The sequence below is a fragment of the Cantharellus anzutake genome (genome assembly GCF_015039405.1).
Source record: "Cantharellus anzutake strain C23 chromosome Unknown EI90scaffold_9, whole genome shotgun sequence".
In the NCBI taxonomy this organism is placed as follows: domain Eukaryota; kingdom Fungi; phylum Basidiomycota; class Agaricomycetes; order Cantharellales; family Hydnaceae; genus Cantharellus; species Cantharellus anzutake.
In genome coordinates, this window is record NW_024066959.1 from 388,398 (window position 1) to 402,242 (window position 13,845).

Sequence of the window (13,845 nt, forward strand, 5' to 3'; positions counted from 1 at the left end):
GAAGCATATTGGAAAGCAGATTTAATACATCGGTGAGGATCGAGGATATTAATGCCATCCTACAACAGTGAGTCCATGTGTGTCTTATGTTAGTAGAGCACTTACTCGAAGCCGGTACAGAGCTCAGGACTGCTCGGTCTCCGATCCGAGCAATGTTCACAGCAAGACGCAATGCATTTCTCGAACTCGGTTGGGCAACGCCAAACATGGGGGGAAGCGGAATTTACAGTAGTTAGAAGCTGCAAATCAAAGCTGATGTGATGGTAAGGGCGTTCATTGCGCAATATCTTGAGGATGCATTAGCGAAACAGACCCTTATCATACAGACGGTTCCTCACCTCTCCGGCCGTGCACCCAAACGCCCACATGTCACTTGCTTCGTTTCGTTTCCCCCCGGAAAAGAGTTCGGGCGATTTATATCTTAGGGTCCCATCCATGCTCGAAGAGGGTGCGTATATAGGTAGATCGTCGAGTAGCGATGATAGACCGAAATCACACAATCTTGCTACTCCGGTTGCTTCCACCACCACAATGTTTTCCTATGGTTTAAATTGAATGCACACCGAGGGTTTTGGCATGGTGATGGTGAATGCAACCAAGGACTCCTCACCGGCTTTATGTCACCATGGATTATCCGCTCAGAATGAAGGTATGCAAGACCTTTGCAGGTGTCTTTGATCTGGAGAATGTTGATCATCAACGGAGGTCGATGGGAAGGAGATATAGCTCACCAGGATTTGGCGATCTGCCGTGGGATGTCGACGGAGATAACTTTTGACATCCCCTCCATCACACCAGGTCGATATCAGGCTCACACTGATGTTGTCCCGTATCACTTTTGAGGTCCACCCGAACAGTGCGACCACATTCGGGTGGATAAGGTCTCGCCACACCCGAATCTCACGCTTGAGCCTCTTTTATTTGAAAGTCGGCTTCTTGCTAAGGATCGTGATGGTGGATGTAAACGCACCCTGAGGAACTGATCCCATTTACGATCATCGAAAACGGGGATTTCTTTCAATACTTTAATGCAGACTCTCTTTCAACGCCGCACCAACATCAGCTAGTCCGATTAAATGATAAAGACGAAGCCACACTCACAATTTCACGGTAATTCCCCACGTATATATCACCGAAACTACCCCAGCCCATTCGTTGCGTATCCTCTAATGTAAACTGTCCCTCAAGATTTGGGATTTCAGCTAGGGCAAGCTCATCGCGAAGGCGCTTGTGAGCTGAATGGACATCGGACTGGAGCTCCATGACCACGTAGTCAGAAGTAAGTACGTTTGTTGGATTCAGCACAGCAGCCCCCGTCAATCTCAATGGACCATTCAATTGGCACATCGCCAGAAAACCGGTAAATAGGAAAGTGCTTCTATATATTTCCCCATCTCCTTGCCAGCACGGGTACTAGAGAATGCGTGAAGCTCGAAGAAATATCGGCAGTTCCCAAAGGGCTGTCTGGGCTATGCATTCACGACCTTGTTGCGCCAGATACCTTGGACATGCTCACGCAAGACATCGTCGTTGAGATGTACACGGTTCAACGGCTCCTCGGTCTTGTCTCGAACAGTTAGCATCGATGAGATCAGCTCTTATAATGATGAAGTTTTTTGGGCGGCTATCATGTTTCCTAGCAGTTGACTAGCTGAAAAGAGCGCGTGATCTTATGGATGATGGTTAGCGTTAGTAGACGGGGCGCTTGCCGCATAGTAATCCTAGTCTTGCCGCATAACTGATAAAATATAATTCCTGCATTGCTCAAGCAGGTATAAATCGGACTGGAATGTACGTAGGGAAGACTTGAATGCTGAAGTGAGTCTTAAGCGAAATTGCAGGGTTATCGGCCAACGCGACAATGCATGTGCTTGATGCTGCGCTCCTACGATCGATATTTAACGTCCATTGCGTCGCGCCCGTGCACAGAGTTAACGGAGATGAGGTTGGACGGAGTTGTAACTCTACCCAAGTGACTTGAAGGCTAGCGAGGATTTGTGCAACATGTGAGGGGAACGAGGGGCTTATCCATTCTATTCCAATAGAGGCTGGTAACCTGCCCACTTATCCATCTACCGTGGCTCTGACATGTGTTACACGGTCCCCGAACCAATTGTATTGCTGGGGCCGCCAACGCGGAACCGTGATGATTGATTCAATTGTTTGCAGTTCCCGGTGGCGTCATTCAGGTTACTGGGCTAAACTCCACCTAGACGGCTGAGAGCGTGACGATCGTCTCAGGATTCGGTTATGCCAAGGGTACTTTGAAACCATTATACCCGATGGTCAAAGGAAGGAATTCAAGCGTTACACCCTTCTGGTGATGACTCGGGTTATTCGATACCTTGCACTTCCCCATCGGTTTTCGAGACAGCAGCACGACACACTCTGCCCCATAATGCTTCAGGACGCCCTCCAAATATCAGTTCCTCGTGATAATCTGAGGAGCACGGAACGGATAGCCCGAGTGTCTTCTCAACCAGACTTGCTCTACATGAATCGACCGACGTCGGAAGGTGCGATGTTATCAAAACCGGAACCCAAGAACCTCAAACCCGGCACCACACCCAACAGGCACAGCTCTCGTCTTTATGATCTCTCATTAAATTTCCTATTTACGTGGGTTTGCACTGGAGACGTACCAGTCTATCATTCAAACACAGAGCGAGCGATCCATATTTTGTATATCAGCGACCAACAAACCAGAGGGGTGGCGGCAAATAGTGCATGTATAAAAACGCCAGGTGTCCCATGGCAGATTGATCCATCAACGCTAGATGGAGATTGGCTGCGTCAGGATTTGTCAAGTCGAATGTGCAAAATGCCAAAGTATCAACAGCCTAACAGATATTCCTCTTGCGCGAAAGGGAGAAAAAGTGGAGAGTTTGTTAGCGCAGGGAGGAGCACTCCTGCTGTCGCTGAGTCGACGATCAGTCTCTAGCCAAATTTATTGGGGTAAACCCACCCAGCATTCTTTCCTATCAGAACAGTATCCATGATCACCATGCGCAGCGTGCCCTCCCATGCTCGCCAGATACACCTACAGATGACGAGACCTGTGTGTGACTTCCGGATGTCTAGCTTGCGGACTCGGACTCCAAGCTGCTCCCGAGAGCGCCAAGGGAAGGGAAGGGAAGGATGATGAGATATGTAGCTCCATTGGGTTCGTAAAAGAAGTATGATCCAGTCCCAGGAGAATGATCGCACAGTTCTTGAAACCCTGACTGAAAGAAAGACCTGACCAAGGCTCGGAAGCGGCAGAAACGCTCGAGAAATTTGCGCCTATGTAGCCAGCCTTCGCTCGTAGGAGTTGGCCCCTGCCGACGGGTGGGCACCCATAATAGGGATTAAGGACTAGTTCGGGTGTATCAAATTGCATTGCATCGTATCATTCCCTTTGTCACTCTGCTGCTATTGCGCATGCTATAGAAATCGATCTCCGTTATCCCTTGAGAGCTGGAGTCGGTAGAGGTGGCCCCGGAGACCCCACAGATGCAGATGTTCCATTCATCGCTCCCATCTTAAGTACAGGGAGGTTGGTCAACGCGTGAATGAAACAATATGCCGGTGGGAATGATAGCATTTCAAGCGGGATCTGACAAGCTGCGTGACGTTGGGGATCGTACGCACAGACAAGTAACAAGTATGGTGGTGACACCAAAGAGTCAAGACTCGCCAAGATTCACTCGAGGTGCAAGCTGTTTTGGAACGAAAGATCGTAAACAGCGCAAACAATGTTGCTGCCCGATGATCTAATACACCAACTAGGGAACCACTTTGCTGATCCCCTCATGTACGCAATGTAAGAGGCTGGTCACCTGGGTCAATAGGAGCCAGCACTGCCACGTGACGACGACGAGGCGCGAGAAACAAGAGAGTGCAACAACGACAACGACCTTGGCGAATTCTCCAACTCATTATTACTGATAGCATGGGCTCTCGTCCCCCTCCTGATGTTTACACAATCCTCGTTTACTTCGCTTGAGAGTGCCCGATTTAGAGAGAACCTCTTTGGAATTTCATAAGTTTCAAAAACAGGAAGTCATTCAAATTGCGATGCACGGTTCGAAGCGACTGGCATATTACTTAAGACACCGTGCTCGTCCAGATGATTGCATAGCCAAAGAGCATATTGGGAATTGCCGATACTTCGCTGGACCGTTCACGGCGCTAACGGATGCTCCCCCCCCTATTTACTCCTATACCATTTTTCGACCATACATATGACAATTGTGCTCGCGTAACCAGATCACCACGCGACCTTGCGGACTTTTCACCACATATTACTAACCATAGTCATGGCATTCCAGGATGTGGATTCAGCCCACAGGAGCCTTCGCAATGAGCTCGCCCAGGCTGGAATCCCAAACCTTGAGGGTCATTTCACTTTCGATCACACCGAACGAGTGGGCTGGGGCAGCTTTGGCGATATATTCGTTGGGAATTACCTTGGAAGTGTTAGTCGGATTCCTTATTTCTCAAATTGATCTGGTCAACCAACGTTGGTGTGGTTTTGGAAGAGTGTATGCGTCAAAATATTGAAGGAAATTTCTGTGTCTGATGATAACAGATGGGGGAAATTCGTCAGGGTGAGTCTGTATTATCATTCTCCGCAAAAATCTCATTTCTCGATGAAAGCGGCTGAACCGCGAGATTCGGGTGTGGCGTGGCCTTGATCACCCGAATGTAGTCACATTATACGGATGGGCCTCAGAATTAGCGAGGGGAAGTATCCGCGTGAGCTTGATCTCGACATGGTGTGACGGGGGGAACGTCAGAGAGTATCTTCGTCAACATCCCACCGCAAACCGCCAAGCCTTGGTGAACTTTGTGTCCCTTCCACTTCCTACCCGATGGCGACTAACATCTCATCAGATTAGAGACGTGTGTCGAGGTCTTGAGTACCTCCATTCCAACGGGATCATACACGGGGACATAAAGCCTGTGAGTCTTTCACCACATCCACCGCTACTTTGTCAAGAGCTTCAACGTGCATCCAATTCGTACTATAGGACAACATCGTTATGATGGAAGCAACCGGAGTAGCAAAATTATGCGACTTTGGTTTATCATCGCTCCTCAACGACCTTTCCATATACGGGCCTTCTTCGAGCGCGGCTGGGACTCTGAGATATGTATCCCCTGAATTGTTTTCCGGGGGGAAACGAAATGAAGCAAGTGATATTTGGGCTTTTGGATGTACTGCTGGAGAGGTGAGGCACTGCGTGAAATATACGGTGTTCGTCTGCTAACGCGTCGTCAAGATATTGTGCAATCGACGCCCTTACCACTCCATTGCTTCTGATTGGCAGCTTCTGTCTGCTGTAACATCTGCTCTCCCATTCAATTGGCCCGGCGCAAACGATTTCGAGAGATGCATTGCTTCTTGCTATGAACTTCGCTTGGACCGGAGACCGAGCAGCTCTGAGCTTTGCACCAACCTAGAGTAAGTTCCTCACCGGAACGAAAGACGCATAGACTCATTATTTGTAGAGCGGCTTTGATGCATTTGAACTTCGTGTCATCTGCACCTTCCCTTGAACATGCAATCAATTTCCTGCAACTGCTTTCCAACGTGCTTCAACTTGAATCCCTCCCAAAACTCTGGAGATATACGCCCAGACAAAACACCCCTGGACTTGCTACTGAATTCAATAGAATCATATCACCCAGCACTCAATCTGCATGCCGTGAATGGTGTGATGTCTTATGTCGACTTCCCTGCATGGAGCCGGGAATCCTGGCCGCACTCGCTCGGGTGACGCCTGCGCTGCTTCACTGGGTCGCTGCCATGGGAATCATGGGAGAGCTCAATCGAGTTCTCGAGGGGCTATACGAATTGCGCGTGTGGACGGTGCGTACACCCGTTGGCTGCAGCTTTACTCTGCGCGCTGACGCTTGAGAGAAGGGGGACCACTCGTTCAAGATGCTTGCCTATGACCTCTATCAGTTGACAATCCAGTCTCGTGAGGCGATTAGTGAATGTCCCCTCTCCCTCCTGGGTGGTGGTCACCCCTTTGTTCCTGCCAAGAGTGTTCTGAGGTCGGCATTCCCTAGAATGTTTAGGACGTTTCCCAAAGCGAGAATTGGATCGACTTCGCGACTGACGGACCGCATCTGGTCGGTACTATATACGATACCGACCGAGGATGAGTTTCCGTCCCTTGCATTCTCTGCTAATGGTCGCTACATGGTCAATGTTGAGAGAAACAGGCTTTCCATCACTAATTTGACGACCCAAGAAACCTCTGCCACATTGGAGCATGACATCGAGCGCAGTGAAGCTATCATTTCTCCCGATGGCCGTCTTGTTGCCTTCAGCTCGCAGGACGGCATTTTCCGTGTATGGCGTTGGGACAGAGGCAACACATGTACGGAGCTCGAAGAGGACAGATCCTACTGGCTCGGTGTCTTTTCCCCTAATGGGGAGTATCTTGCAAAGTACAATGGGTATGGGGTTCGCATCTGGGAAACGTCACATTGGGAAACTCCTGCAGTGATTAATGGAAAAATCTTTGGAACGCGGGACGATTCTTCCCCATTCACGCCAGATAGTCGTTACCTCGCTACCCTCGCTGATTACTCGGATCTCAGCAAACGCGTTCACGTTTTCGATATCACCACTCAACCAATAACCCCCCTTTTCGAAACGGACTGTGCTGCTGGAACAAGCGTCAGTTTCTCACCTAATGGTCAATATCTCGTTTTAGAAGATAGTGATTCTATCCATCTATGGATGGTTTCAACATGGCGCAGAACCTATACGTTTGAGGCGAGACCCTTCACAACCTCACCTGATGTGACCCGCTTCACAACCTCGCCTGATGGCCGTTACGCAGCTTCTCATTCAGATCCGAACTCTATCACCGTGTGGGACATTGTGACGCAGACATCTATTGATTTCCATTCTACAGGCAGTGGACTACCAGAGTTTATAAAATTCTCACCCAATGGCCGTTATCTTGCCTCATTGGTTCGTGGTTGTATTCGCGTCTGGGACGTTCGAAAGGGAGATCACACGGTACTCGAACTGCTCACATGGCCATTAGTTGGGGATGCACTGGAGATTCGCTTTTCACCTGATGATCATTACCTGGTCATTTTTGGGATCAGCTTGTCATTAATAGTAGAAGTGCCAATGTGGATCGATCCAGCTATCATGAAAGGGCATAACCGAGCGATACAATGCATGCGACTCTCACCTGGTGGAAGGCAGCTAGTTTCAGCCTGTCCTTATGACGTTCAGGTTTGGGACACCCTGTCCTGGACGAGTGTTTACCGGCCCGAATGGGATGCAGAATCCTGCTCCATTACTTTCTCGAAGGACGGCAGACTTATCCGCATTGAAGATGCCACAACCGGATATTTTGAGATACACAATGTGTTTTCTGGAGAGAAGCTGGAATACCCTCCACCATGGGCCTCAACTGACGTCACTGTCTCTCCGCCACCACGGACGTCGGTTGTCTTAAGCCGAGATGGACGGAGTCTATGTTTCCTCCAAGGAGATAAAACCATTCATCTGTGTTGGTTGCCTGATTGGTTCAAAAATAGCACGGATGTTGAACAGTGTGAGGGATTGGCGTGCGTGGGGGGCCAAGAAGGTGAAGTGCTGTTCTTACACATGTCGAGGTTTGAAATCCCAGACATTTGACTCCTGACATACGAGCCACCCTACGTGCTTGCAATCCACAGGCTGACCACGTTCCATGAAGGCATCTCTCTCTATGTCTGCGTATCCACTCCATCCTGCTGGAGATTCACGTGCTTCACTCCTGAACTCACCCTCACGTTCCCGCCTCCAATTTGTCATTACTGCAGAGACAGACACTATACTTCGATACTACCAGTTCTTGAAACGCGGCATCTTCTGGCATATATAACCCATCCGTCGCATCCTCCGAACAATCTTCCTCGTTTCAGGATGCTTGGAACACTGCCAGCGATCACGCGTTAAACGGTTCCGTTCTGCTGCCTCCGAAGTGTTTGAAACATCTGAGTATTCCTTTCACTTTCCATATAATATTACGAAGTCACAGCTGGGTCGAGTGCCACATGATCATCCCCCTCAAGATTCGGCAGGGAGAGCTCTTCCCGAAGACGGTTGTGAGCTGAAATGAACGATAGACTGCAGCTCCATGACTCTTCAGCCGGAAACACTGGTTGTACGTTCTTTGGATTGATTCTAGCAACGCAGAGCCCGCCATTCAATTACCGCCGTCACTTTGATTACGTAAGACTCCGACATGAGGGCTGGATATTCACGACTCACCATTGCGGCAGTTGATTATTCCGGTGACATTCGATAGCACATAGTAGGATGGTTGCACATACGCAAGCTACTCATAATTCGTCAAGTGCAGCGAACGTCGCAAACTTTGCCGAAGAGCAAGATAAATGGCCGCCCATTTGAACATCATGGTCCACCGATCTCCAGTGTTTACGACTTTCAAGGAAGAGTTTACCCCCGGTAGGCGGGGGTTCGGAAGGTGTTTGGGGACATCTCTCCGTACTTCTTAGCGACAGGGATTCGACTTGCTCCAGTTTACGACGAAGCCATCCAGGGATGGCATTATAATTGCAAGCGTCTGATGGTGCGTGCACTCATCGAAATGCTTCAAATCCAATCACGGAGATCCTTCCACTCAAGGCGGAATCAAAATATATTGGAGTGGCATCCGGGCATCGTTCATCATCAAAGAACCGACGTGAATATAGGCATTATTGTATCCCAGCACCCGAAAAGGAGAAAGGTCTGTCTGTTTTTGGATAGGGAGTCAGCCACGTCGATGTTGATCATTTGTGGAAGAGCGATAGAGGATGTCCTTAGACGATGCTCAGTTCGAGACATTGATGAGTTTGCGTGAGTTCAATGCGCACAGAGAATTGGAGGTATTCATCCGGGGACGAAGGGACTTCTGGGTTACAAATTTATCGAAAATTTGCAAGACCCTATCCGATCGGACAGAGTGCCATCTCCTCCTCCAACCCATGACTTCTGCTGTGCCAGATGCTATGTTGCCGTCTGGGGCGAACCCACACAACACAATTTTAGGACCATCCCCATGGACCAAGGTTCCCTATAAAACTTAGGATCGCTGACCTTGAAAGCAGGGTTTTGGCCCGCCCATGATGACGCAACAGAAGCCTCCGTCTACAAAGTGACTTTTTCCCTCTTGTTGGAATCTCTGTTGTCATTCTCAGTCGTCTTCATCGTTACCCTCCACCTGCCCCATCGCCTCCTTTTTGCTTATCTCTGTATTTACCGGCTCGGTTCGAATCAAGAGGCTTCGACTTCTTGTCGGGGCCGTCGCCACGCTATTCTTGACGCATTCGCTCACACACAAGCCTCACGATGGTATCACTCTCACATGTTCCAGCCGAAAGGTAAACCAGCGTTTGGGATTATCAGCCTACGCGAGGTTATCTATGAGTCGCCCTATGAGTCGCCCTTGAAACACATCACAGAAAAGGCTCTTCCTACCTCGTTTATCTACGAGTTTATTGGTGTAGGGCAATTCGAGCACCGTGTCCCAACAGGCTCTCGTTGTCCGTCTCCATGTACCACCCTCAGGGATCCCTTGTCCCAGGGCCGACCCCAATATATCGGGATTCGTGGAAAATCCCGAGATAGAGGAAGGTGATATCTTCTATCCATTGCGAAAACAAATTAGTTTGGTGACATTTTACAGAATACCGCCGATCGGTCGTGACAGATAGCAAAATGGAGCAAGGTGACATCTTCCATCTATTGCGGAAATGAATCACTCTGGTGACATTCCACAGCACGCAGCAGAATGGTTGCATATGCGCAAGCTGCTCCCAATCCGTCAAGTGCAGCAAACATCACTAACTTCGCCAAAGAGCAAAATAGATGGCCGATCTAAAACATCAGCAAATCCTGCACGCAGGTAGTTCGTGGTTGCTAGGGTTTTGACAGGTCCCTACCACCCAAAACCTTGAGAATCTGCCAACCAGTTCTACAGGGTACCGCAGATCTTTCCGTTCAAGGCGGAATGATGTCCCGAAAATTATGGGCCCAATCCTTGTGCGTTTCTTTCCTTTTTTCTCCGCACAGAGTGCTTGAATCTTCAGGATCTAGACTGGAACGAGTGCGAAATGTGTCTTGCTGCCCGATGTTCATCCTCGCCATGGCTCGTCCCCATATGACGATTCTGGGTGCTAAATACTAATCGTACAACCACTGACCAATTTCTTGTGGCTTGGTGGAGACCCTTCTTACGAAACTACGATATGGCATGTTGCCAAAGTTTTTCATGTTTTGCGCAAATGCTTGAGGATTACTATGTGGGTCTTCGGCAATCTGATGTTCCACACCCCACGACTTTTCCCTCACGTCACCGCCCATGGTTCACCTGAAAAAAGGCTACGATATACCGCCTCTCCAGACAACTAGAACATCCACTCTTCAGAGCTGTTTGCATGGATGACGGACGACCGTTTGCCGTTAAGTTCGTTCATCGCTATTGTGAAGATGCCCACCGCCTTCTTGCACAGATTGGGCGTGCACCTACCCTTCACCATTGCGGGTCAATCGGTGCGGGCATCATCATAGTTGCGATGGATTTTCTTAATGAGTGTCAGGATTCTCATTCGAGGTACCCCAGTGGCCTGCTTCCTGCTCGCCTCCTCCAGGATGTGAAGGAGGCTGTCGAACTTATACACAAGAATAAGATCGTGCATGGCGACCTGAGGCAGCCTAACATTATGATTTGGTCTCACAAAGAAGATACCACAGATGAAGCCAGAAGGGAGGAGCATGCAATGCTAGTGGATTTTGATTGGTGTGGGAGGGTGGTGAAGCGCGCTACCCGTCTACCTTATATGATCCTGGGGATATTACGTGGCATCCAGATGTAGGACATGACGGAATTATGTGGACGGAGCATGACGTTTTACGTTAAGGAGTAAGTAGGGTATGGGCTGCAAGCTCTGTCTCGATGCGGTCGGCCTTATAGTTCACTCAAGGGGCAGGTGGGAAGATGCCTTTGCATGCCACAAAGAGGCACCATATGCACTCGTCGGCGAGCGAAATAGGCTCAACTGTTTCGTGGGCTAGTGACCATAAGGACGTGAGGGTTTTTGTTACAAACACCACACTAAACTTGTACATGTGTGGAACACTGTTCATATTTGGCTTCCGCAGTTCTCGGGCGGATTGAATCGCGATTGAGAATACACCAAAATTGTAGCGTGCCCGGAACCCTAACTCACTCTGCCCCTCTCGGGACTGCAAGTGGAGGGGCTGGTGAAGAGCATAATATGAAGAAAAGAAGAAGAAAGGAAAGAAAGAGAACTGCAGTACTCAGAGTTCCCATCTACTATGGTACTAACCATAGCGGCACTCCACTTAACTTCGCAGATCGAACGGGATGCGGTACTTTCAGAGCCCTATGACCGTGGATACACCGATCTGCGGGGCAAGTACTCAAAACTAAATACATCTGTATATCATGCGATTCCGAGAAAGTTCCCCATTGCCACGTCCGAGATATGGCATCATATATCATATTTAGTCCACCATTCCTCTTGGTGGCTGTCTTATGGCCTTGAGCTCGGATGACGGTATTTGTTTACATGTGGATTTGGAACAGAGCCAATACTAGAGGTTGAAGAGGACGAAGGCTATTTAATTTTTCTCGAGTCGCCGAACTACCGGAGAACTTGTTCTTCCAACGGAAACCACAGGACTGTCGTCAGAAGAGAACGTATGGGACGGGAGTCGTCCCTGGCCGATACCGTGCTCTGTGTGGACCGGAGAACCACTCGACGTCAAGACACTAGGTAAAGAGGGCGTTCGTTGGTAGTGTGTACAGTTAGATTGTAGGTCTCAAGCAAGCATGTTAACAGAGCGGTCCCCCTTGCCACTGGTACATCAGTTTACTATGTCGGGGTCATGGGGTCAACTCTTTCCCAAGGTTCTGGCGGAAACGAATCTAGTTTAAATCTCTAGTATGATTGGGGGTATATAAAAAGCGTTAGCGTGTATTCGCATACCGGAGAATGCATATGGGGACTTCTTGAAGGTCAGTAGACAGCAACAATAGGTGGCCAGGTCAGGAAGGTTGAAGAAGGGATTTAGTGGTTGGTGAAGGTGCATTCACAAGAGGGACCGCACAGCCAGTATTAATTTATCGGCGAAGGCAGCCGTCTTCGGAACACATAAACGAAAATAGGGTGAAAAAAAACCAGAACAAAGAATGCACTTGTCCACCTTCACCTTTTGTCGAAGTGATGCCCAAATGCTCTTCACTGTCAAGTCTTCACAGATGATCGGATCGAGCTTATGGAGTGTCGACAACTTCAAGCATTTGCATTTGTTTACGACTATTTGTTTCAAACAATTCTTATCTCCATCGACGCGTCTGTCGGGGCCCTCCAAACGCGCGAGCTTTCAACCTCATCATTTATCATTGCCTTGTCTGTGTATAGGTCCCTCGGCGTCACACAACCCGTGAGACTGGCTCTTGTACAAATCCTCCTGCAATTATCATTGTTCCCACCAACTCATTGTATTGTTACGTGCTAACCATCCTCCCACACGTCAGATGGAGGTGATGGATGGAACATTCGCTCCCGTGGGGTCTCCAGTTACGCCCCGAGGGCAAGGCCTAACACTTCTCCAAACCGTTCGGGGACGCTATTTGTCCCTACAATTTGACGTGCCGACGCTGCTCATGGCTTATGTTCGTTTACTCGATCAACTTGGCTCGATGTCTCAGCAGGTAAAAACATGCAAAGTGCGTAGCTAACTCTTCACATATTTTGAATGAATTAAGCCTCACTGTTACTCCACCCCCAGTTGCAATGTCGGATGCTTTACGAGGGCCACAGCATGCTGTACGCTTCGCTCAAGAACCTTCGCAAGGACTCCACAGCTGAGTCTGAGATGCGCTTTGCAGGAGGACTAGAACTTGCTTGGCATGCCCTTAAACCACTACATACTGCGATTACGGAATGGGTTGAACTTGATGAGATGGAGTTCTGGTTTAGGCATACTATCATACAGGACCAGATTGCACTACATTGGAAGACACTTGATGAGGCAATCTTGGAGATGAGGACCGAGCTTGGCGGAGAATTGCATTCATTCGTGGCCCTACGGGATACATCTAGTCGTGTGTTAGTCGTCCCTGGTAGCTCCGATATTGCAAGGAGGCAAGTACAAAGGGTTGATCAGCTTGAGCTCCCAAAGTTGTTCAGGGGTCTGGTATCTGAGCTCGAGTCTTGGAGCTCGTTAACGTTCATGAAGCACGTTTATATTGAGGAATTCATGGCTGCCATCCAAAGGGTCGGTGTGGGATGCTTTGTCGTTAGGGTTCCGCGAGACACTAATACCTCTCATTTTTAGGAGATGAATACTCATCCTTCAAAGTCACAGACGTACAAACTCTATGATGAACGTTTACAGCAGCTGTACCAACGCTCTGGTGTGCTTCCGCCGGTGAATGAGTTCGACACTAACGACATACGACGGATCGGAAATGCGCCTGACATTGAGACACCGTCAGGACTTATGTGGAGAGGCAAGACGGCAGCAGGGGATCTCGTGTTTGTCAAACTTTCCAGCGCATTCAACGCCACCGAAGACTCCAGGCAGGTGTGATCATGTTGGAATCAAGTTATGCGTCGATTGATACCAATGATCCTCTTGTTTATAGACACTCTATGGTGAAGTGCAAAGATGGAACCGCCTTCGGCACCCCAACTTGCAAAGGATACTCGGCATCTGGTATCCCTACAGTGCGCGCGATGGTGTCTTCAGCATAGTGGCAAAAGGAATGAAACGAGGCGACGTTATTCAATATATTCGGATGAATCCTC

General features: G+C 49.0%; 4 protein-coding genes across 4 annotated transcripts; 3 read left to right on the forward strand and 1 right to left on the reverse strand.

Moving 5' to 3' along the window:
* Positions 1–101: 101 nt before the first annotated feature.
* Positions 102–809, reverse strand: EI90DRAFT_2910242 (kinase-like domain-containing protein; the record flags this gene model as incomplete). The annotated part of the gene is made up of 4 exons (XM_039054392.1): positions 102–287; positions 339–539; positions 611–679; positions 732–809. Coding segments are annotated over 4 exons (534 nt in total), but the record flags the coding sequence as incomplete, so codon positions are not given.
* A 3,307-nt stretch (positions 810–4,116) lies between these two features.
* EI90DRAFT_2645256 (uncharacterized protein) lies at positions 4,117–7,885 on the forward strand. Its single transcript, XM_039053387.1, has 8 exons — positions 4,117–4,457; positions 4,521–4,589; positions 4,639–4,821; positions 4,876–4,944; positions 5,013–5,213; positions 5,265–5,446; positions 5,494–5,854; positions 5,909–7,885. The coding sequence occupies exons 1-8, from the start codon at positions 4,299–4,301 to the stop codon at positions 7,652–7,654; spliced, it is 2,970 nt and encodes a 989-aa protein (XP_038919858.1). The 5' UTR covers positions 4,117–4,298; the 3' UTR covers positions 7,655–7,885.
* Positions 7,886–10,041: 2,156 nt separating this feature from the next.
* Positions 10,042–11,143, forward strand: EI90DRAFT_2646168 (uncharacterized protein). The gene is made up of 3 exons (XM_039053389.1): positions 10,042–10,048; positions 10,103–10,928; positions 10,990–11,143. Exon 2 carries the CDS (start codon positions 10,444–10,446, stop codon positions 10,879–10,881), a length of 438 nt encoding a protein of 145 aa, XP_038919859.1. The 5' UTR covers positions 10,042–10,048; positions 10,103–10,443; the 3' UTR covers positions 10,882–10,928; positions 10,990–11,143.
* A 1,213-nt stretch (positions 11,144–12,356) lies between these two features.
* On the forward strand, positions 12,357–13,630 carry EI90DRAFT_2645264 (uncharacterized protein). Its single transcript, XM_039053388.1, has 2 exons — positions 12,357–12,761; positions 12,824–13,630. The coding sequence occupies exons 1-2, from the start codon at positions 12,570–12,572 to the stop codon at positions 13,370–13,372; spliced, it is 741 nt and encodes a 246-aa protein (XP_038919860.1). The 5' UTR covers positions 12,357–12,569; the 3' UTR covers positions 13,373–13,630.
* Positions 13,631–13,845: the final 215 nt, after the last annotated feature.